Here is a 24872-nt window from a genome sequence, read left to right as displayed (position 1 = left end):
CCGTACCTATTTCCACTTCGAAACAGAAATAAGATACAAGCCATATTACCCAGCATGTTTCAATTTGACAGACAATGTGTACATTAATGAAAGTCTGCCAACTGAAAAATGAAATACTGTTCACGTGTGGCTTAGATACTGAGTCAGGAAGTGCATGTGCCTTCCTTCGATTTGACGATGGAACTTGCTGTTATACCTGAAACAGGAAGCTGGGATAAAACAACTCTGTATTTCAAGCAGAGTTATTCTCGATAAGTGAGGCAGTAAGATATGTCTCAAACTTATAGCTACAAAAAGCCACAATTTCTAGTAATTGTACTTTCAGCTTAGAAGGATAGTGAGTCAAAATAGCAGAAGCCCACTGGTATTGTAAAATACAGAAACAACTCCTAGCATTTCTTCTCTCACAGGGATCAATCATCAAATGCATACCTGCACATCAAAGGGTAACTGGCAATGAGGCAGCTGACTTGTTTGCTAAAGACTTTTTAAGCAAGACGGATCTGCTTGAACGACTAACAAATTCTCCAAGATCGCACATTAAAAAAGACACCATAAATAATTTACTGTAGGATTTTCGGAAGAAATGCATAGAAGTAGAGATAGGACAGATGCCATATTGTTTTTTTACCAAAGGTGAATTGGGACATTAAATTTCATCATTCTAGCCCCATCCCGTTTCTAACGAGTTACGGTCCCTTCCAGGCATACCTGCATCGCTACCGACTCAGAGCGTCTTCACTTTGTGACTGCGGCCAAGAAGGAGATACAGAGTGCTTTCTATTTTCATTATCCGAATGCTTGGATAGTGTGGACAGTTTAGTTTTGTATCATTCTTTTATATTGACTTGGCATCAGTATTATCTGTCGAAGATACACCTGCATTGTGAAAACAATTGGTCTTGTTTGCCATTGCATATTACTTTTAGAAACAATAAATACAGCCTGGTCAGTGGTAAAACTGCGCTTGGATGTCACAATTACGTCTGATTTACCTCTGTGGAAGCCATTTCAGCGGCGCACTTGTATTTTCCAGTGAACACTGCTACCAGGACGTATGCACAGTGGATCCATCTCTATTAAGTCTCTGCACTATGCCGCCCAGACGTTATAGTGGTTAAGGAAGCCTGACTGCGATACCGAAGGGCTTAAGTTCGAATACCGGAGAAGACAGGGATGTAAAAATTGTCTGTCCCTTCGGCAAACGTGGCCCACCTATTAGGTGCCTCCAGAATATGAGACCACCACATCTGGGCTCAGGAGTGGCCGATGCCGGTATAGGCAAGTGCCCGCCATTAGGGAAAAAAAGTCTCTTCAATATCGCGAAAAGAAATCGTAGTCTTGTTACACAGCGTCATTGAAACTCAGTAAATTACTGATACTGCTATCTTCATCTCCTTAAATGCAATCTTAACTTAAATCTCTCTCTCACAATGTTCAGTCCGGAAGATAAATAAATAAAGCACATGGAGTTTACACTGCTTATTTGAACTAATGTCATTTGCATGTTCATAGTGGATCTACTAGCTCCACACTTATTCGGCTAGCGCGTAATTTTAATTTAACATTATCTTTTCGATGTGCAAACACACCTTCCAAATTTCGTTTATCTAGCACAAATCTTTGTTGGTGTTGGAATTTAATTTTTCATCGGTGTATTTGCTACTTGATCTCCGAATACGCAATTCTTTATACAAAAGGGAAAATGATTTCTATTACGGCTAAAGTGAAAAATATGAGTGCATGTTTTTTGTTGAGATGTCATTCTTATTTCAGTAACTTGGTAGAAAAATAAATGATGTCCAAAATCGACTTTGATATTTTTTCCCTAGTCACATCAAAACAAGCTTTTCAATTATGTATTTGTTGCCAATACGATGCTAAAACATTTCAAGAATTTAGCTCTCTGAAGTTGAAGTTTATATTATTTTCATTTCCGTTAAAAACGAATATGAACAACGCGCCAGAAAATCTATAAATGTAGTTTATAAATTTACAGTGTGATATGTATTTTCTCCCTCCTTTTCGCATGCCTTCGTGGTGTAACAGGTAGCATACTCGACGCGTATTCGAGAGGTCCAGGTTCGAGTCCCAACGAGTGCATTGCACATTTTTCACGTCTCCATCAAAAACTCTAATGACTCTACAATCTTATTCACATATTTTAAGATACAGATGTCATTAAATTTTATTCGTATTTGTAAAAAAAAAAAAAAAAAAAAAAAAAACTCAGTTACGAAATTTTGTTGTAAGAATAATCATGTTATCTGAAATACTTTACAGCATTTTTTGATATTTGAAAATTGATAAGAGGAGAACCCGATTAACCGATTGCCATCTGCAATTCATGATGAAGCTAATTTCCTGTAATTTCTCTCAGGCTACAAATTTTATCAAATGTCAAGCTGTAGCAAGAATTTGAATTTATAATCATTTGCGTACAAGCATATGTACTTTTATTTATCCTCCGAAGAAAAATCTAATTAAATAAGAGAAAGAAATTAAGTTGCCATTATTTATTCTCAAGTTTTTTCCCGCTTGGAAAAGTCTGTCTGAAAACTCCGAAAATTTTCTGCTAATATGTTAATTTATTAACTTTTAGTTTAACTTTAAGTAAATTATTTAATGATTAATTAAAGATGCTAGAAGTATTAGAAAATGCCAGGCTGAGAATTTAATATTTAGCTGTTAGTATGTTTGAACTGCAAAATATAACCAACTAATATCTCTTGTAAGTAGCAAACTTTAGATTTCAGATAGCAAATAAATAGAAATTTGAGCTTATTTTTCCTTTATGGTATTATTTTTATTGTTTGCGTTATGCTTTCATGAATATTAATTAAGTGAAATTTAAAATTTATCTAAAATATTTGTTATTTTGTTAATAAAATTCTTCCATTTTTGGGAAAAAAAAAAAAAAAAAATCTGTCCCCTCAGTTTTTCCAAATTGCGCTTGCGGCCCGCGTGAACTTTGACATCCGTGCTGTACAACATTCTAAATTAAATGCACTCTTGAAATATCATTTCGATATGCGTATTAAATGCCATTGAGTTAGAAATTTCTGTTTCTGTTTCTCTGGATGTGCGTACGTAATTTCTCTAAACTAATGGCTAGTTAAAAAACAATTTTTGTGTACATCTTGGTAATTTTTTCTTACACTTGTTTATATTTATTATTCCTTAATGCTGTATTAAGAAGCTGTTCAGAAAAAAATTCTTTATTAAGAAAACAAATTTATTAATCTGATTTATTATTAGTTTTTTAGCTTTCTAAAGGCTTCAGCTATAATTATTAGTTTTTAACTTATAGAACAGATAAAGCAGGCTTTATTAACAGATAAAACGTATAGCTTTATTAAACAGATAATTAAATTTGCTTTTGTCTAACATGTTGATTCAGATGTACAAAAGTCATTTATCACAGCTGATTAATTTACAACTCCTATGAAGTGGTAATCAAACTAATAAATTGCCTAAAACCAAAGAAAAACATTTGACTAAAAATTTCATTTTTAATATACCAGATTTTATATACATTTTATCCTAAATCCATTTGCATCTTCATTAGATCACGTGATGTTCCATTTAGGTGGAAGGAAACGAGTTAATACACTTAAAAGACGTGATCAAACTCTTGAAGTTGAGTTTAAAGTAACCGACCTCGTTCAAACGGCTGATTTTGGCTAAAAATGTCAATATGCTTTATTTAACATTTTTAAAGGCCATATAGATATAAAAAGCAACTTTTCTTTTTTTGATATGTTGGTTAGAAATGCAGAGATGCACCAGTTTTTCTGACAGACAACAAACCGGAAGTTACTGTCTGCTACAAAGAAAGTCAAAGTTTAAAGTTCAAATTAAAGATACAGTTTTCACCCTTTTTATGTTAATTTTTAATTAAACAATTTTGAGTATTTCAATATGTTTGGGAAATCCAGCAAAATATTTTTATTATGTCTTTTCTCATTTTCGTTTGGCAACGTGAATAATTGTGTATATATGGCATGCAACGTTAATTTTAAAACTTTAAATATGATTTTTGATTAATTGTTTCGTTTATGTTTTACGTTCACTTGGCAAATCTTCCATAATCGGGGTGAGCGCAAAATTTGGAGAGAGTTTTTATTTTGGCGCGATTTTGATTTGGTTGTTGTTTCTGGCTGTATGTTTTGGTGCTACTTTGGTAGACGGTTGCACGGATTTTTGGCGATTTGCTTTGGCGCAATTGTTGGCGCGGATTTTACAATCGTCAGCCATCTTGAAAAACGCTGTTTTCACGTATTTTGCGCATAGTAAAGTATTTGAAACTTTAAAAAAATAAATATCGTTAAAAATAATGGATTAATTTTTTTGTTGAAAACGTTTTTTTTTTTTTTTTTTTTTTTTAAGATGGTAGGCAAACTTAAATAAATACATAAACGGCAAACGTAAATAAATACATTTACTACGAGTATAAAATACTAAAGTTAGGTTAAATTATTACTTTCATATAGCAATGAAATGGAATAAAAACACCGTTATAAAAATTAGAATTACAGCAATTAGAAGTTTACTGCCGGTAAAAAAGGAGGAATGTTTAATCCTTTTTTTACCGTTACAGCGGTTATTTCTTTCACCGTGACCACAATACCACATACGGCCGTCCTCAGAATCGGCTCTTTTAACGATTTTCATCTGTGATACACATTTCTCGCACTTCATTGAAGAAGCAATTAGCGAGATTTCATCCAAAAATTTAAAATAAATTTCCTCTTACCCTTGTAACAATTTATAAATAAATCTTTGATTAGGAAAGCCAGGTTGGCCTAAATAAGGTCTCAAAGGAAATTTTTTTTTTATTCCGATACCAATAATTCTTGGTACTTACCAATAACAACATTAATCTTTGAAACGGACATATCCGTTCCCTATGAAATCTAAGGCATTCGAATAATAAAATTTTAAAAAGGCGCGTTAATGCACAAATATTCAATAACCAATCCGGGAACTGATTACAGCTCGTTAATGCACAAATATTCTGGGATCTGATTACATCACGCATAGAAATAAAATTATTTAAATAATCATGCATAATAAAATCATTTTTCGAAAAAAAAATGCAAAATTAAATTGTATTTTAATATTTAACAGCCATAAATAGTGTTTAAAATATTAGATTAAATTTATAGATATTAAAACCAATTACTTTTAAAGCAAGGTGACGTCATTTATTACATCATTCACAACATAAAATTATATAAAATATCATAAACAATAAAATTTTTATTTCAAATAAAAACGCGAAATTAAATTGATTTTTAATATTTAGAAGCCATAAATAATATTTAAAACACGGAATTTATGCATAATAAAACGCATTATTTTTTAAATAATATAACAACAAAGTATCGGTTACCATAAATAACTTGTCCAGCAGCGGGTTTAGTATAAGTCGTATTGTTCGGAAAAAAAAAAAAAAAAAAAAAAAAATTCTAAAATCCGTGCAACCGTCTACCAAAGTAGCACCTATGTTTTCCTGTGGCAAAAGCCTTTCGGTCATTGTAACGAGTGCGAGTTTAGTGTAGCCAGAAAAAAAATTAATTTAATTTTGAAATACTTGTGTTTGTTTTTAAAAGTTTTACTGTTTAATATTTGCAGGTGTTAAGGTAGTAGTATACCCCCCACTATATGAGGCAAAAGGATGCCGCCATGACGTAATAGAACAAAGGATGACGCAACGGGGGGCGTGGCATCCGCCATATTGGATCACGTGACGTCCGCCCGCCATATTGGATCACGTGGTGTTCCTTTGGAATGACTCATCCTTTTCCCGCCATGCCGTGCGTGCTGAATCGCCGAGGCATTCATTAATTTTATTCGGTAAGTATTTATGAAGGATTTAATTAATTATTATTTAACTTAACTAATTAATTTATTAATCACGTGGTCTTTGGAGAACATCGGCCATTTTGTTTTGTACGGTGATGTATGCTGCCCTTCATGACAGTTTTAAAAATTGCGTGGGCCCGAACCCACGATGTCGAGATCTCCAGCTACGCGCTTTAACCACTGAGCCACGCTTTTGTTACCACAGAAGACTAAAAATTCGTACTTACAAAAAAAAAAGGCAAAGCGTTCAACGAGTTTACCGATCGAAAAGTTTCTTTTAAACGATGAAAGAGGGGTAGAAGACATATATTTTAATTTCTTAATTTTTTTTCGAACATTGATTACCTTCTTTAAGATATTATAAAGATTATTTTGTGCTAAATTTTTAATTAATATTTTCAATTTATCAAATGAATTAATTTTCTTCTAAGTGGGTGATATTATTTTCGAATGGAAGAAATTTTTTAAAATTATTTATTATCTGCAGGGAAAGAGTTAAAATGATATTTTTACATCTGTACTGATTTTCTTGAAGCTATGTTACTGCTGGCGCCATCTAGCGTCCAGAACATCATCTAAAAGTAACAGAATCGTAAAAAAAATAATATGAAAATGTAATATATTTCCTTTTCACGGGGTACGAACTCGCTACCACCCAATAATTAATAAAAAGGGATTGAGGCGGACCGCATCCAAGTCTTTAAGCGATACCCCACAATTCCTTGGTTGATATGGTTCTTAATTATCTACATAAGGTTTTTCCGTGCTCCGCCATCTTGGATTTCCTCTATAGCCGCCATTTTGAAGAATTTTCTTGGTGGGTAAATGACGTCACCCTTATCATGTTTGTGCATGATTTGGTTGGGAAATGGCGTCTGCCTTTTCACTCCCTTTGTGTAGACATCCGCGTAGGTGAACGAATACATTTCTGTGGACCAATCAGAAAGCAGAAAAATGATGTCATGCCCTCTTAACCAATCCGCGTATTCAGACAAAGTGAAAAGTTCGGAGCCGAGTTTCAACCGCTGGATTGCCTCCGAAATTCATTACTTGCTAAATTTTGGAAGTTGTTACCACGCGTTGCTTATTTAGTTTTGTGTTTGCTTTGTTGTACTGTTGTGCATAATGAAACGTCTAGCTGCAAATTCATGTTTATCATCAAAGAAGTTTTGCGGTGCTTCATATGACGAAACTTTGCTGAAGCTTGATTCTTTGCCAAAGAATATGTTTCATCTCGGAGGGGATATTTTTGTCACTGTATCGTGTTTTTTAGGTTTGACTCGTGTTCACGTTCGGAAATATGTGACTGATGACAACGATTTGCTACATCCTAGCAAAGATGGAGTTTCGCTTTCTCCTCTAGTATGGAAAGAATTGAGCGATCATACCAATACATTTGCTTCCTTTGAAGGTTCCGATAGTGTTTTTATTGTGAAGAAAGATGTGTGTGTTTCAAAACAAAATGTCAACGGTGAACTAATTATATCACTACAAAGATTGTTCCAAAGAAAGGATTTACGATTTGAATTTGTACCGGAACGTGTTCTGTTGAGGAAAGAACATTTACGCAAACTGGACTCCATATATAGCGAAATATGTGGTGTCGCGAAGGAAACACTTATTTCTAAAACTCTTAACTATTTTGTGAAAAAGCAGGTGGTTGGTGATACACATTTTGAATTGAATGAATATGCTGGTGATCCAGACCGTCCAAATGGATTTCATGAGCTGCAGGACTCTTTGTGTAAGTGTATTGAAAAATTTATTTCTAAAAAAATTTCTGAACTTTTTGTGTGTTTTGGTTGCAAACAAGGGATTAATAATCAGCTCGGACATGAATGCTTATCAACAAGCCGTGCTGAAAAATGTGAAACTTATTTTGACCAGGCTTTGTTTACAGTTAATTGGCCTGAGATAGCAAATGACTTCATTCGTGAAAATGAATGTAATATAAATTTTAGTAAACTAATTGTTACTGATGACTTTTTTGATGTTATTAATGTAAATGATGTACTGAATATTATTCAAAATTTATATGTATGTGAAGAAACTAATTTGTTTAAAGATTTACTGAATAGTTCTTTTTGAAAAAATAAAATAAAATATTAGTTTTTATTCACTTTTTTGTATTGCTTTCTTTTTTGTTTCAAAATATTGTTTTGTTTTTTTTTTAAAAAAAAATTGTATACTTTTTGAGTGACTCGGCATGAATTTTAATTTTCTAACTAAGAAAATACTAAATAGTTAATATTTTTAAAAAAGATGTTATTAGGATTAGGTGAAGCGGGGTATAAAAAAGTATAAATAAATGTTCACTTTGATTTATCATTTTATTTGGGTAGTGCTTGCCCGAGGATGAACATAACTTTTTCTGTTGATAAAAATTCCTGTTGTAATGTCAGAAATTCTGAATCTGACATATCGGGATCCAGCGCAGCCGGCAAGCTTCGGTGGTATAAATGCTTTACAACGTGTTTCTGGAGTAAAAAGCAAAGAAATCAAAAGATGGTTGCAGGCGAAAGATTCTTATACGCTTCACAGACCTCTGCGGCACAGATTCCAACGCAACCGAGTCATTGGATTAGCAGGGTGTCTCTCGCAGAGTGCGGACGCATGACAATGAGCTCCCCACAAGCCACCTGCAGCGACGCGACGCCGGAAATCATGGCCGGCAACCCCTCCGAAGCAAGCGCCGAGATGGATACATCGACGTCCCTGTCTCTGACACCAATCTTGACCATCAGATGAATCCGGACGACCTCCTGATCCAGATCAAACAGCTGTACTTACTCAAGGCCCGTTTTACTGACCTAGAACAGAATCTATCCAGAGCGAGGAGATCAACACCGCTGGCAAGCTTTGACCTGAAGTGCGTGCAACAAGAATCTAAGGTAACGCTTTTTAATCTTACCACTCTTGCTAAACGCCTGAATCTGCCTCTCTTTGCCATTCCCCCAACTGAGGAAGAATGTATTAAAAAATTACTGAAATCGGCTAAGGAACTTAGTAACGATGAAATCTCACTAAAATCCGATTCCTTGGATAAAAATCAAAATTCGGCCAAAATTCAAAATTCTAAGCAAATACTAAAACCGGCTAAATTACAAGCAGAAAAATTACTATCTAGCACCAAAAAAATCCAGAAACTAACTTTAAATTCACGAGAAAATTCGGAATTACCAAAAACTAAAAAGATTAGAAAAATAGATGATGAAGGATTTCAGCGGCCTCCTCGCCATCTTGTTTCACGAGGAGCGCCGATTTCCCCAGAAAAACAGGTCCCGAACAATAGCCTGCCTCCATTTTGGAGTGAACAACCAGAGGAGGAATTGCCTCCCACCCAACCTGCGGTTAGGGTGGAAGAGAAAAATGATCTCGTGGAGCAACCCGGAGACGGTACTCCCCCCCCCTACTGAAAGCTCTAACAAAGCTAAAAGGAAAATACCTTTCTTCTTTGTTGAACCCAAAGATTTTGAGTTTCTTACATCTCTAGTCCAAGCAACTGTGCCTACGGCTATTTGCAGAATGAAAGGCAAATTTTTACGCATTGAAATGCAGTCCGAAGAGGACTATCGTTCGGTGGCCCAAATTCTAAATAATCAGGGCGCCGAATATAAGTCATTTAATTTGAAACAGGATCGGCCCGTAAAGGCTATACTTCGCGGCCTACCTAATTCTGCAAAAGCTGAGAAAATTAAGGCTGAATTACAACTTTTAGGATACTCTGTTATCAGTGTGACTCAGCTCCGTAGGCACAGGTCCCGTTATCCTATGCCATTATTCTTAGTCCAGCTAAATCCGTCTCTGAACGTTTATGACATTTTTGAAGAGACCTCAATGTTTGGCATCGAAATCAAATTCGAGAAACATATCGGGAAGAAGGGGCCGAGCCAGTGTTGGCGCTGCCAAGGCTTCTTCCACAGTTCCGCAGTGTGCACACTGCCAATCCGGTGTCTGAGGTGCGCCGGCCCGCACTACGCGTACCAATGTACCAAAGACCCGGAGGAAGCCAACACCTGCGCGAACTGCCTTGGGCGGCACGCAGCCAACTGGTTTTACTGCCCCAGAAACCCGGCAAATAAAAATAAAACCCCCCCTATTAGATCGGATAACGGGATGTCAAAATTCGTACCGGCTCCGGTTAAAGCTCCAATCTGCAGCACGGACCCCTCTTTTAGTGATGTCGTTTCCGGACGGAAAAATCCCGGACTACCATCATCTACGAAAGATCTGAAGCAAGCTCCTGAGAAGAAGCAAGGCCCGAAGAAGAGTCCTCTCCTTCCGCCACCACCACCGGCCCAGGCTCCAGCCCAGTCCGCAGATGATGGCAGTTGCACGGATACTCTTAGGAGTGTTTTCCAAATTGCATCTGAATTTGGAATAGAGCACAAAATTCTCCTAGAGGCTTTTAGAAATGCTCTCCCAAGGCTCCGAAATGTCTCCACGGGGCCTGAGAGAGCATTTTATATTTACGAGGCATACTGTGGCCTCCTAAACTAAAGGCTTCACATTCAATAGTGCAACTGGTGAAGATTCTCTCCTGATCTCCTACTGGAACGCTAATGGAATCAAGAAGAAGATTCACGAAGTCCGGGATTTTATTAATGAGCATCACATGGACCTCTTCCTCGTTCAGGAGACACATCTGGTTGAGGGACTTAGCACGAACATCGCGAATTATTTCTGCTACTGAAATGACAGAGAGGTATGCATCAGTGACACTGTTCGTGCTAGTGGCGGTACTAGCATTTATGTAAAACGCTCCCTAAAGCATTCTAGGATACCCACGCCACCACTGGAGGCCTTAGAAGCGACTATAGTACAAATTCATATTCCAAATTGTCCCCCAATAGCAGTAGCGTCCTGCTATATGCCTCCGAGACAGGGACCCGCATTTATCTCTGATCTCAGAAAATTAAGTGATGTTGCAAATAACCTGATTATCGCAGGAGATTTAAATGCCCGTCATAGAAGTTGGGATTGTGTCACTGCCAACAACTATGGCGATAAACTCAAAATTTGGGCTCAGGACGCCCGTATCCAAATTATTGCGCCAAACACACCTACCCATTACCAGTTTCCTGGGGGGTTAGGTGCTCCTTCCATTATTGATCTGGCCTTATTTAAAAATATTCCAGTAGATTATTCGATCGAAGTGATTCCGGAATTGTTCTCTGACCATTATCCGGTTCACCTCACCCTTAAAACATCCAAAATTAACCAAAATTTACCGGCGCAAGTCTCCACAAATTGGGACAACTTTCGGTATGTCTTGGAAAATGGTATTCTCCCCCCTATCAAAATTCACGATAATCAGGAGGTTGACTTAGCCATTGACAGGCTCAACCAAACCCTAGGAAGCGCATTTACAGCCGCTTCCAAACCCAAATTCAGGCAAAATTATTACAAATTACCTGATCACATTAAAGATAAAATCAAAATTAAAAACCGCCTTCGCAGAGATTGGCAAAATACACGTTTGGAAAACTTTCGAGTGCAACTGCGAAGGATCCAGAATGAGATCAAGTCTGACATTAAGAAACACACAGACGAAAAATACGCAAACTATCTTAAGTCCTTAAAGACTTCTATTAATAGCCTCTGGGTTGCTAGCGCACGGCTTCGCAAACCAAAGCACGACATTCCCCCCCTAATGGGCACGGTCAACGACCGGATGGCATTAACAGACACCGAAAAGGCTGAACGCATAGCAGACAGCCTTCAAACACAATTTTCACCCAACACTGGACTCATGTTCGATTCCTGTGCAGAGCACACGCATGAAGTCCAACACCAAGTTGAAGAATTTCTCTCCTCAGATACAAATTCTGAGGAACCCATCACCACAACAATGACCGAGATTTCTGCTTTTATCAAAAATCTCACCCCCGCAAAAGCACCTGGCCTGGATAGGATTTCTAATCGCATGATTAAAAATTTACCAGTTAAATTCATATTTTACCTAGCAGTTTTGATAAATTCAATGCTAAGGCTAAAATATTATCCCCATAGCTGGAAGAATGCATTAGTCATTCCTATTCTAAAACCTGGAATGGACCCAAAGGTCCCTCAAAATTATAGGCCGATCAGCCTTCTGTCTTCACTTAGTAAAATTTACGAAGCTATACTGCTTAGATACCTGAATGATTTCTGCCGAAACCGAAATATTATTATTCCTCAGCAATTCGGCTTTCGTGCTAAACACTCAACTCAGGCCCAGCTACTGAGGGTAGTAGAAATCATTCATACAGGATCTCGCAGTGGAAAGCCTACAGCTATTGTTTATCTAGACGTAGCAAAGGCTTTCGACAGATGTTGGCATATCGGAATTTTATTCAAGCTCATGCGACTTGAAATTTCGGCTAATTTTGTGCACACAATGCACTCTTACCTCACTAATCGTACCTTTTCTGTCAAAGTAAAATATTCTGTCTCTTCTCCTCGCCCTATCTTGGCTGGGGTGCCTCAGGGAGGAATTCTTAGCGCTACGCTCTTCAACTTGTATGTAAATGACATACCACAAACACCAAGTGTCGACCTAGCACTCTATGCAGACGACACAGCCATCATTTCACAGCACCCAACATTACATGCCACTCTCAATCACCTACAGCTGTATTTAACAGACTTAAAGTCCTGGCTCATTACCTGGAAAATCAAAATTAATGTCGCAAAAAGTGTCGCCACAGTTTTCTTTTCCAGAAAGAGGAATGTCCATAGTCAACTCCCTCCACTCAGATTATTTGAAGAAAATGTACCCTGGGTGGACTCATACAAATATCTGGGAGTTCATCTAGATGCGAAGCTGCTCTGGAATACCCACATCAATTATGCCATCTCCAAAGCAAGAACTACCAGAACCCAACTGATGTCTCTCCTCAAAAGAACAAGCAACCTCTCCCTCAATAATAAGATCCTTTTATACAAGAGTACCATTCTACCGATCCTGACGTACGCTGCTGTCGTCTGGTCAACTGCTGCCAATAGCCATCTAAAGAAAATCCAAGTATTCCAGAGCGTCACGCTTCGTATTCTGACAAATGCTCATTATTTCGTCCGTAATGAAGTGCTTCATAACGATCTCAAAACTCTACCCCTGGATGCCTTTTTCCGGCAAAATTCGGCCAAATTCTTTAATAGATTAACACAGATCGAAAACCCAGTCTTGCATTCACTTCCTGCTTATGATCCAGCTGAGCCCAGCTCAGCTAAGCGACCTAGGAGCGTTCTTGATAGAACTTATAACATCTTTCCTAGGAAGCCAAAGCGGAGGTGTCTGCTTGACTAGGAATTCTTTCTAAAAACTTTTCTAAATTAACAAGCACTTCACGGGCCTAACCCGGCGACCCTTAATTATTTCTATACTTCCACATGCCCGCCGGACCTAATTCGGCCTCGTTTCTCGGTTATATATCCGTGCTGCTATAGGTAACATGCCCCTCCACTTGCCAAGACCTCATCTTTTCATAAAACATGGCCCAGACAATTATAAATCAGATTTGCAATAGTTTTAACGTTTCTTTATTATTTTATCATCTAACTTAATTATTTAACTTAAACTGCTTAATTATTGAAATTTAAATTAATATTCTAATCTTTAAAATCTAACTCCCCCATACGCTACTCAAAACACTTTTATTTCATGAATTTTTGTTCCAGCAATCTGCACATATACAAGCTTGCATATCTTCAAACATCAACTGCAATCAGGTAATTTTGGTTAATTCTGTCCCAATGTTTATTTCTTTCCCCTTTTTTAATCCACCTCTCCTCTCCAACTTAAAACACTTTTCCTAGCTTCCCTTCCCTTTAACTATCCTAAAACTTCTCCGTCTTTTCTACAGTTAACTTTCTTCACGGTTCCTTCCGCTTCAAAAGTTGCTCCTATTCTTCTCTCGCCACGGGCGGTACGAGAACTTTTTCGCCTCTTGAATCCTTCCCCCCCTTCTTTTCGTTCCACCATCCCTTGCTCCGAGATTTAGTCGTAAGACTCTCTCCCCCCCCAAGCCCATCCCCAAGGCATTAGCGATTACTGCGGTTTTCCGTATTACCTAATATACCTTTCCCGAGCCCTGGAAAATTATGTTTCCCGGCTAATTGTCTTTCAATCTCTCTGATTCCATTAATGCAATGCATTCAGGAATTCGCCTTTGTCCATCACCTCTCTCTCTTTCAACCTAGTAAAACAGGTTGAAAGCAGAAAGAATTTATCGTCCATAGTGTGGACTCCTTATTCACTTCCTTCCCTGTAAACCCTTAATGGTCTCCTTCATTACCCTTCAGCCAGTGCTTTGTCTTAATCACCTCAGTTCTCCTTAACGAAGTTGTGGAGGTAATTGCATTAAGTTGCAAAGGTACTCCGGAAAACATCGCCTTGGGCCTTGGGCCGAGTCATTGTAGGGGGCATCGACGAACAATTTCAGTCTGATTTAGTGGATATGCAATCGCTGGTATCTTTTAATAGTGGTTATAAATATTTACTGACGTGCATAGATATTTTTTCCAAATACGCTTGGGCTATCCCTCTCAAAGATAAAACAGCTGTGTCCATTAAATCTGCTTTCAAAAAGATATTTTCGGAACGTACACCCGAGTCTTTACAGACAGATGCAGGAAAAGAGTTTACCAATAAGCAAGTTCAAAATTTTTTGAAAAAGAAAAATATCCACTTTTTTACGACACACAATAATACAAAAGCTGTCGTGGAACGGTTTAATAGGACCCTTAAAACTAAAATGTGGAAATACTTTACCGAAATGAATACACGAAGGTACATCGATGTTATAGATAAATTGATATCCAGTTATAACAACACATGGCATCGAAGTATTAAGACAGAACCTGCATCGGTTACGCTACAAAATCAAGAAAAAATTTGGAAAACTTTGTACGGTCAGCAATCAGCACAAAAACCTGTTCCTTCAGATTTAAGGATTGGAGACACGGTACGCATCAGCCGCGAAAAAATGCTCTTCGAGAAAGGATACGAACAAAATTGGACAAGAGAAATTTTTACAATCCATAAAATAATTCGTCGAAATCCTATCGTCTATAAATTAAGAGATTTAGCGGGAGAAGTTATACAAGGAACCTTCTATAAACAAGAATTACAAAAAGTAGCGGACTGTGGGTACTATCCTGTCGAAAAGGTACTGAAGACAAGAAAGCATTGGGGAAAATCAGAATACTTTGTTAAATTTCAGGGTTACCCTGAAAAATTTAATACTTGGGTTTCAAATTTGAAAATGATATAAAAACATGCGTACTGTATTTTACTTTTCATTTGAGCGAAAATGTCCTTCTACGTAACACTCATAAGCGATAGCTCTAGGAGATTTTTTCCAGACAATAAAATTTCTCGATTTATTACCCAACTACCGTCTCCTATTGATCTTAGTAATGGGGACTGGGAACTAGCTCTCCTAAATATTATTTACCCTCATTCATGGTATAATGTCGGAAAAGATAATAATTTATTTGGGTTTGCTGTTCACAGTGGAGAACTGGAAGGACGGCATATTCCTCCTGGTTATTATGAAACGATACCGGACATATTAAAAGCTATGACTTTAGTTTCTCATAAAAACAAAATTGAATTTTCTTATCATAACATTACGAAAAGAGTAATGATAAAGACGGATGAACAATCAAAAGTGGTTCTTCACGGAGGACTAGCTGAGCTCTTAGGATTTGAACCGGGTGTTTACGAAGGAAGTGTCCAAAGTCCTTTCGTAGCGAATCCGAATGGTTTTTTCCCCGTTATGTATGTATACTGTGATTTAGTTGAACCACAAATCGTAGGTGACGTACAAGCCCCCTTCTGAAAATTGTAACAGTGGAAGGGAAAGACGGAGAGATTATTGACAAACATTACTCTCGACCTTTTTATTTACCAGTGATTCGTCAACATTTTCAAACGATTGAAATCGAAATAAGGTCTCATTCGGGGAGTCTGGTGCCGTTTGAAAGAGGTAAAGTTTTCATAGTGCTCCACTTTCGTTTGAGACAAATTCTATAAAAAGCTTTACCAAAAGAAAAAATTATTCATTCATAATGTAAACGTTCTAAAAGCTGTATCAAAAATGCTCATTCCATATGCTTGTTGCACCAAACACTTCGAGGATTATTATGTGGGACAAACTGGAAAAGGTCTGCCGTATTATCAGGGAATGGTTTTACAGAAAGGATACGGAATAGTTGGATTTTTTGCGAAACTTTTCCGTAGTGCCATGCCATTTTTAATCAAGGGAGCAAAAACTGTTGGAAAAGAAGCTCTACGTGCAGAAACGCAAATTGCAAACGATGTGATATCAGGAGAAAATTTTAAATCAGCCTTTAAAACCAGATCTAAAGAAAGTGGAAAAAAATTAGCAAGGAAAGCAGTTCAAAAAGCAGATGAGATGATTGGTCACGGAAAGTTTAAAAGGAAACGCAAATCTCCCAAACGCTTCATTTCGTCTAAAGCCAGGAAAGTGCAAAGACGTGACATTTTCAACTCATAATGGCTTTCCTCTTAAAAGATTCTCCAGAATGCGCCAAATCTGAACTCGATTTATTTACATTACCTCCAACCCAAACAGTTATAGAAAGAGGACAATGGATAGAATTTCATCCCCTTGCGAATGTGTCGGATGGAAGTCCTGTCGAATTCAATGTCGCGAGTAGTGGCGATGACTATTTGGATTTATCTCAAACTCAGTTATACGTCAAAGTTAAAATTTTGAAAAGCAATGGCGGCTCTCTCGGAAAAGATGATAAAGTGGGACCCGTGAATTTGTTTCTGCACTCCCTCTTTTCTCAAGTTGATATAAGCTTAAATGAAAGACTTATTTCCTCCAGCAATAACACGTACCCTTACAGAGCCATCATAGAAAAATTACTTAATCATGGTTTTGATACGAAAACTTCTCAATTATCATCAGAATTATATTTTAAAGATACAGCAGGCCGTATGAATGTTTTTGATACTGCGGATAAGCAACCTAATGAGGGATTCAATAAAAGAGCAGAAGAATTTAAACTTAGTGCTACAGTGGATATGATTGGACGGCTACATCTAGATATTGTTGTGTGCGTACGGGTTCGTTATGAAATGAATGCACAAGTCCGATGAAAAATGAACAAAAATTTATTATTATCACAACAGAAATGCTTAAATTTTCTCAAATTATCATGCAGTATCACAATATCTCACAGTAGTTATCTTTTTAACTACTTAAATGTACAATAGAACGTAATTCAAAACAGCTAAAGAACGCTAATCCGCGAATTCGCTATAATCAACAACGGCAGTTTTCTAAACAACAACAAACTAAGCAACAACTACAAACTGAGATGTTTTCCTCCTTTTATAAGATTTTAAAATCACGCGCTAGAATTTTCCAGTACTTTCTCGAAATCAAAAAGAGATATTTATTTATTTAACGCACGCGCTCTTGTATTTTTAATTTTTCCGGCTTAGCTTTCTTTTAATATTCGTCACGCGCTGCACTGCGCGAGAAATAAAACCATTTAATTTATAATTGAACTAACATTAGCTTTTTTAAATACCAAATTCGTAACAATATGTTTCATCAAGAAAGACTTTTGTTGAACATGGTCGATATGAAAATTAAACTTATCCGCAGCAAACCGGAATTTTGTTTACTGGGGGAGGGGAATTTTAAAGTGTCATTGGAAAATGCCTCATTATTTGTACGCAAAGTTCGAGTCAGACCAGGTGTAATTTTAGGGCATGCAAAAAGTTTAGAAAAAGCGACAGCAAAATATCCTATCAACCGAGTGCTTTGCAAAGTGTATTCCATTCCATCAGGAAATATGAGTTTTGTTCAAGATAGTATTTTTACGGGCCAGATGCCTAAACGCTTAATTGTTGCTTGTGTCGATAATGATGCTTTCAACGGAAACTATAAAAAATCTCCCTTCGAATTTAAGCACAATCATATCAATTTTATTGGCATTTACGTAGATGGGCAACCTATGCCTCACAATCCTCTTCAACCTGATTTCATGAATAAAACCTTTATTCGTGCTTATCAGAATTTATTTGCCAATGCAGAAAACCGAGGATTGTATCTTTCGAGATCAGAGTATCTAGAAGGATACTGCTTATTTCTTTTCGATCTATCACCTGACTTGTGTGATGGTTCTCACTTGAATTTAGTCCGTCATAGTAATTTGAGACTGGAGGTAAAATTCGGTTTCCCTCTGCCAATAACAACATCGTTAATAGTCTATGCAGAATTTGAAAACTTAATAGAAATCAATAAATCTAGAAATATTATCTACGATTTTGCTAACTAATGAATTCTTCAGAAATTCATAGAATACTCTCTCATGACAAATGGACAGCAAAGTACTACACTGGAGTTTTCCCTTCAGATAAAATCCCAGATGTTCATCGTTTCCCAGCAGCTATTGTAGTCAACACTGATAAACACAACGAGAAAGGGACGCACTGGCTGGCTTTCTTCATTGAAAATAATCAGACTTTAGAATTTTTCGATTCTTATGGACTTCCTCCCATGACTTATGGTGATGACATAGCAAAATTTACTAGCAAGTTTAACTATGTGACATGGAATCAAGTTTCTCTTCAGAGTGTAACATCAAATGTTTGTGGACAATATTGTACTTATTATTTGTTAAAACGATGTCAAAGATTATGTTTGGAATCAATTGTATCTAATCTTTCTGTAAGAAATAGCGATTTTCATGTATTTCATTTTGTGAAGAAAAGGTATGGTGTAAAAATGATTTTTAAGAAATAAAATATTAATTTGCTTGGAATTTTAGTTTTGTCTTTCTTATTAATAAAGTGCAATTTACAATTTTCTTAAATAACTTTTCTTTTACCTTTTAGTTATAGAATAAATTTTAAAGGTTTCATTTAAGCTTAAAAATTATTTTCCATTGTAAATTACTGGAAAAAAAAAGATTTATTTTACTCATGACATCTGCACATTTTTTAAGGAAAAAAAACTTACCTTAAAAAAAAATCTGGATCATTTTTTTTCAACCTGAAATTAAAAAATATTTTTTCACACATAAAAACACACCAAATTTAACTAATATCTTTCTTTTTATTTAATATTTTATCCAAGAAGTTGAATACAATTTTCTTTTCTTTTTTACACATTTAGGTTTAGCATACATTGTAAACAGATACTTGTTTTTTACAAACTCCCTGGGAAAATCTACAACATCTAAGAATTTTTTAAACTCTTCATAACCTACAGGCTTGGTCTGTTGATTTCTTAACAAATAATTCACCAAGTCTTGAACATTAGAATTATTAATTTTAACTTGGTTCATGATTAATTCTTTAGATGGAGTCCATGTAATAATATCATTGTGAAGTTTTAAAAAGTCTATAATTCTTTTGGCAATGTTCTTAAATTTCACTGGAGCGGAATTCACAATTTCTTCTTCCATGGTAAACTTTTTCTCTTCTTCTTTGCTAAGCTGAACACTTTCTTGTGTTTCTGATTTTAATTGGGGAAATGTTACATATTTTTGAAGTATTTGAAGGTATTGCTTGGCTTTTTCATCTTCGCATAACTTCTCGTTTAAAATGGTGCTCATTTGCTGATCTAAATCTGATAAATGGTTTTCAGCAAATTCTAATTCTCGATCCGAGGGTACAAGGATAAATTTACGAGCGAACTCCATTAATTAATGTGCTCAGTACAGAAACTGCGGCAGGAATGAGCAACGAAAGAAATCCATCACCTTTTTGTACCAATAGTCTCCGTTTTTTAAATAAGGGTATCTTTTTATCACCTAATGTACGCAAAGTCCGTTTATATACGGCCAGTTTACGTTTCTGTCTTTTAGACAAAGGAACGTTACCCTGTAATACATTTAAAGCACATTCACATACACTTTTAATAACACTATTGGGACATTTTCTTAGAAGAGTTTTTTTTACTTTACTTTTGCCTAGGAGTTTAAGATGTTCCAGGCTCGACATCTGGACCTCAAATGATTGGTACTTTAACAATTCCTTCTCTTTTATAAAGGTCGCATAAGCAACCGCTTTTTGTGCAGATCTTATATTTTAGGACATTTTTTAAATAATCTAATTTTCAAAAAAAAAAAAAAAAAAAAAAAAATTCGGTGTGGCAAATTTTATTCTTTTACAATGTAAAAGAGAGTTTTAAATTTTAAAAAACCTACAAATTAAATCACTGAAGGAGAAAACTTGTTGAGTGCAACAGCAACTAACGGAGTTCATAAACAAAATGTTTATCTGAAGGGAAAATGCCTGTACGTAACCTTAACATTTCTTGGGTTTCTGGTCTTAAATCTATTAGTAAATAACTATAAGGGTTTGAAGTTGCATCCTGGAAGACTTCCTGAAAAGCCTTTGTTTTCCCGGGGAACATCTGCCTTGCCAAATGTACGACTTGACATTTATCTCTAGGATTTTTGAACAGTATCATGTAATGACAATTCAAATGAATGGTTCGCATCTCTTTACCCTGCTGAAATAAATTTTGAACGATAAATATTATAGAAAGATTTCGGTGATGGCTTCCTTTCGTAAAAAGTTTACTTAAACGAGTATCGCTCGCTAACTCAGACATTAAATCATCAATGATAATTAGTGCATTTTGCAGGGAATTGAGGTTCGATGGTAGTGCTTCTTCAAACTGCACATTTTTCATTTTACTAAAAATAGGTTGATATGCTCCATAGCAATAAATTATACGCTGAGGCATAGGAGAAAGCAGACTTTCTTCGATGACTCGTTTCACAAAATATGTCTTACCGGATCCTGTCGGACCGCTGATGAGAGATGTGGAAGGGTTGTTTCAACACAGGCCACTCCATTTTGTGGGGTACTGATGATCTTCAGAAATGTGTGAAGCTTTATATACTCCTCTCGTTTAAGAAAAGGCTAAGAAAAAAAGAAAAAAAGTCAACCACACAATTTTAAAATTTTACTGCAAAATATATTTTTTTTTAACATTAATCCAACAATAACCCTGCAATGAAATAAAATAAATGAGATGCATACCACTTAAAATCCATAGGGAACAGTAGTTAGATCTTCTTTTAGGACCCTTTTGTTGTAAACAATTTTGTACAGTTTTGTTTCTGCCTTAGTTAAAACTTTCCTCTTTTTGGCATCTCTCATGATTTTATGTTCATCGTACATGGCGATTGTTGTTTTTCGATCCATCGAGCACACTAAATTCTTAATCTCCAAAAAATTTAAAATCTGTTGATTTTTGAAGTTGAGGGAGAAACCTCGAACTTTACAGCAAGTCATTCCTCGGGCTGTTACATAAGCGTAATTTTTAGGGCCTCCTGAATGGGGAAAAAAATATGCTACAGAAACTACAAGAATAAAAGATCAACCTAATAAAAAATAAAAATAAAAATGAAGCTCACCAGAGACAAATGTAGTAATAGTATCTCCATTGAGTTCATCTGTAAAATCCCCCCAAAAATTACCGAGAGGCGGATCGTTGGTAAAATCGCTTGCGTATATAATTGAATCCGTGTCATGATACAACACAGCACGGCCCAACTTCTCCATTTCACTGTAAAGCTTTAACCGTGCCCATGCAGTAGTAAAAGCTGCCAAGAACACATTTGTGGATGTGTCCTGTGGAACAAAATAATGTTTATAGTCCCATTGCACAGCAGCTACTTCAGGAGTCGGAAAATATAAGTCTTTGATCTGGAGGAAAAGTTAGCAGGTTGCAAGATTAATCATTTAAAAATATACATCTTAATTTACATTAGAAAATAAAATTACAAAACTTACATTTTTTGTTGGATCTGCTAATAATTTATTGAAATCAGGTAATGTATGAACATAAGTCAAACGTATCTTGTTCAGGTTCATTCCCCATCTTTAAAGAAAAAAAATATATAAGAAAAGAATGAGCATTTTTTTAAGAAATAGTAAATGATATAAAGATGTGAAACAACTCTTTCTATTAAAAACATTATAATAATTATTTACCGCCCCCAGAAGCTGTTCAAAGCCAATTTGTCTACTTGCCGTCTTCCAGGATTCTTCTTAATATTAAATTCATCAAGCTGCACACCCTCTCGCTCAAAATAGGCTTCAATGTAGCGTTTTCGTTCGGTCGAGCTTACACAATCGGCTGGCCAGCCGCTGCTTTCTTGTTTTATTTTTAAAAACAAGTTGATATAAGATTGAAATAGAGTATCCGTAAATTGAGAAAAATGGTACACTTCATAAATCTGAAAAAAAAAAGATAGTGGGAATATGAATATAATAATATACAATAAAAATACATGCTGCGACATTTATAACACATTCAATAATACTAATAATTACCCAAAATACTTACCTTTGTTATACAGTAACCTTTTTTCACTGCTAATTTGACTTCTTCAGTCACCCATGTGCCAATGATGGCTCTCTCATCATCTGAGTGCTGGCAAATGCCTTGATACATTAATTCAGCACAAGTCTTGCAGAGGGGAAACATCAGTTTATTTTGTGCTCTGTACGGCAATACGGGGAGGTATAAACCTCGAGGAGGCAGTATTCGGCACTTTATAATACCGAAATAGTTTTCCAAGGCATCAAAATTTTCAGTAATAATATTAGGGTGTCCGACGGGGTACAAACAGTATTTATTGACCTAGGAAAAATTGAAAAAATATGAATAATCGGAAAAGCGATTTTCTTTTTAAATAAGACATGCGCGTTTAATAAAATTATTTTATGCCAAAACACAGAAAAAAAAGTATTTACCCATGGATACAGTGAAGTGAAATCCACATACTTTGCACCACCCTCATAATACAGCTGAATGGCATTTGTCCGCGCGCCTAAGAAAGCATCTTTAGGATTCAATCGATCCTGAAGCTCGTGACTTAGAAGAAAATATTTTACTTTTTCATCTGTTTTCTTTTTCATCTCAAACTCATGCTCCCACATTTCAATTACATTATACCCTCGAGCACGTAGCTGGTAAGTCTTGCCTACCGTTTGTTGTCGCAATGTCGACATGGGTAATTTTGTTATGGGGTGGAGTGCATCTCCGTCAAAACAGGTGGAGCAACCGTGAAAGAAACATCCCTGCGATAGTTAAAAATTTTTTCGTATAATACCAATAAATAAATAAATTAAATAATATATTTATAAATAAATAAATATTGAACTCTTACGTAGTATTGATAAACAGTATTTGTTTCTTTGCAATATCCGTCTACAGATATACCATCCAATCGTCTTTCTCCTTTTCCGTTCAAAGCGTGTTCGATTTCAATGCTCTCTTTTTGGGCAATAAAATCAAGCCAACGAATACAGTCAGGACTGATTCGTGCGATTGATATAACCTCCTACAGGTATCATTGCGATGGTATTAGGTATTATGTGTCGGGATCTGTAAACCGCCATACACGCTGATGCAATGGTTATGTAACTGAAAATAAAACGGACAAGAAAAGTGTAAATCATATATACATAAAGTATACATGCACGTATACAATACGTTGTTACAAAATGACAAAACCATGTAAAAGAAAAGGTTTTGTAAAATACCAAAAGGGGTCTACTCCTGTAATTTCTAAAAACTGATTTCTAAATTCAACGCAACATCTACGAAGGATATCAACATCTGATCTGAAAACGAAAAGAGTAAATAAATAAATAAAACATGGTACCAAAAAAAATACACCTAAAAGACGGATCATAATGAAGGATTAGAAATAGATTGTTGATACAAACCGGCAATACGTGAGAATTTCTTCTTGGAAATCAAATATATCCTTCTCGTGTTCTTTATGCCATTCCAAAAAGGAGGTTCGCACCGCACTAGTCATACAATCAGGATTGTAGTACTTAGGCTCAGGTAAAAATCCCACATAATTTTGATTTTCTTTCTTGTTGAAAAGGTGCGGAAAATATCCTTTTTTTAGTTCTGTAAGGCCGAAACAAGCAGGCAGCTTTGCCATCGGCAGGAAATTAAAAGAATCAATAAGTTTTATGTTGAGGGCGGTATGGGTGATTACCATCACTTTAGAGCCATTAGGGATTACTTCAGGTGCCGTACCCTGTTCTAAAAGCCATGCCATTATAAACTGACCGTCAAATCTGTAAAGAAAAAAAAAATTATTATATTTTAAAAAATGTATTATATTTAAAACAATAGCCCTATAATATATATATGCAGATTAAAAATAATAAGAATACATTTACCCCTTCATATTGTGTGCAATAACAGTGTAATTTTTGTGCACTGTTGTAAACAGCCAAGAGCAGAATTCATGACATGCTTCGTATCCTTTAAATATTTTCTCTTGGCCATCTTTGTACTGCGCTACAGCAAAGTTTACGATGTGTTCCCCTGATGATTGGTCAGTTTCGAAATCAAAGAAAATTAATTTATCGGATGGACTTTTCGCAGAAATGAGTTGTAAGAAACAATGATGTTCTGACGCTATAACATACTCTTTACACGAAGGGCATTTGATAGTCCCGCAACGATGTAAAATTTTAGGACACTGCCGTCGCATGATAACTTTTGAGCATTGTCTGCACTGATACATCTGTAATTAGGAAAAAAAAAAGTAGAACAAAGATTTTTAAAAAATATATTTAGAAAAAAAAAAAAAAGTTTTAAAATGTAAGTATTAAAAACTTTTTTTTTCCCCTAGTTGAGTAATACTTACCCTATCGCATACTGAATGCTCTTGTCTACCTGTGACGGCTTTATGCGCTGCAAAGCAGTCCTCAGATTGACAGAGGCGATCACAATCTTTACATCTTTTAGGCAATGCTGGAACGCATTGAAATCTTAGGCAGACATGGCACATATTGTCACACCTGTGATCTTCTGGACGGTCATATGGCTTTTCACAATTTTCGCAATAGTTTTTCGAACCATAAAAACCGTGTAAATTTGTAATGACATCAAAATGGCCATTGTGTTGCCACAAATTAATGCGACGAGTTCGATATCTTCCTTTATACGAGACCTAGAAATAAACAGTTTATAAATATAATTTCA

The 24872-nt window shown here is 36.0% G+C and overlaps 3 protein-coding genes across 3 annotated transcripts; 1 reads left to right on the top strand and 2 right to left on the bottom strand.

Annotated features, from left to right (window-relative positions):
* The first annotated feature begins 16369 nt into the window (after window positions 1–16369).
* Window positions 16370–18171, top strand: LOC146998884 (uncharacterized protein F54H12.2-like). The gene is made up of 2 exons (XM_085810263.1): window positions 16370–16938; window positions 17496–18171. Exons 1-2 carry the CDS (start codon window positions 16370–16372, stop codon window positions 18169–18171), a joined length of 1245 nt encoding a protein of 414 aa, XP_085666389.1.
* A 759-nt stretch (window positions 18172–18930) lies between these two features.
* Window positions 18931–23171, bottom strand: LOC118199527 (uncharacterized). The gene is made up of 8 exons (XM_085811809.1): window positions 23029–23171; window positions 22613–22939; window positions 22203–22499; window positions 21848–22092; window positions 21647–21734; window positions 21268–21559; window positions 20891–21183; window positions 18931–20770 (listed from the first exon to the last, which is right to left on the bottom strand). Exons 2-7 carry the CDS (start codon window positions 22868–22870, stop codon window positions 20894–20896), a joined length of 1470 nt encoding a protein of 489 aa, XP_085667935.1. The 5' UTR covers window positions 22871–22939; window positions 23029–23171; the 3' UTR covers window positions 18931–20770; window positions 20891–20893.
* On the bottom strand, window positions 23155–24678 carry LOC146998883 (uncharacterized). Its single transcript, XM_085811811.1, has 5 exons — window positions 24535–24678; window positions 24062–24411; window positions 23591–23956; window positions 23405–23485; window positions 23155–23285 (listed from the first exon to the last, which is right to left on the bottom strand). The coding sequence occupies exons 1-5, from the start codon at window positions 24676–24678 to the stop codon at window positions 23171–23173; spliced, it is 1056 nt and encodes a 351-aa protein (XP_085667937.1). The 3' UTR covers window positions 23155–23170.
* Window positions 24679–24872: the final 194 nt, after the last annotated feature.

Source organism: Stegodyphus dumicola, chromosome 2, assembly GCF_044657685.1.
Source record: "Stegodyphus dumicola isolate Sdum_Otavi_A_Nest chromosome 2, ASM4465768v1".
NCBI classification, from domain to species: domain Eukaryota; kingdom Metazoa; phylum Arthropoda; class Arachnida; order Araneae; family Eresidae; genus Stegodyphus; species Stegodyphus dumicola.
The sequence above is the reverse complement of the archived record's forward strand: the minus strand, read 5'-3'. Positions and strand labels throughout refer to the sequence as shown.

What these genes read in the sequence shown, in the direction of transcription:
- LOC146998883 (XM_085811811.1), bottom strand. Translation starts at nt 24,678, where the DNA reads ATGTGCCATGTCTGCCTAAGATTTCAATGCGTTCCAGCATTGCCTAAA. An exon ending in ATTGCACACAATATGAAGGG is followed by an intron (nt 23,957 to 24,061) that starts GTAAATGTATTC and finishes TTTTCTTTACAG; the next exon opens with ATTTGACGGTCAGTTTATAA. An exon ending in GAAATTCTCACGTATTGCCG is followed by an intron (nt 23,486 to 23,590) that starts GTTTGTATCAAC and finishes TTTCGTTTTCAG; the next exon opens with ATCAGATGTTGATATCCTTC.
- LOC146998884 (XM_085810263.1), top strand. Translation starts at nt 16,370, where the DNA reads ATGGCTTTCCTCTTAAAAGATTCTCCAGAATGCGCCAAATCTGAACTC. An exon ending in CTACATCTAGATATTGTTGT is followed by an intron (nt 16,939 to 17,495) that starts GTGCGTACGGGT and finishes ACTTATCCGCAG; the next exon opens with CAAACCGGAATTTTGTTTAC.
- LOC118199527 (XM_085811809.1), bottom strand. Translation starts at nt 22,870, where the DNA reads ATGTCGACATTGCGACAACAAACGGTAGGCAAGACTTACCAGCTACGT. An exon ending in TTGAACAGCTTCTGGGGGCG is followed by an intron (nt 21,735 to 21,847) that starts GTAAATAATTAT and finishes TTTTCTTTAAAG; the next exon opens with ATGGGGAATGAACCTGAACA. An exon ending in TAGCAGATCCAACAAAAAAT is followed by an intron (nt 21,560 to 21,646) that starts GTAAGTTTTGTA and finishes CTTTTCCTCCAG; the next exon opens with ATCAAAGACTTATATTTTCC.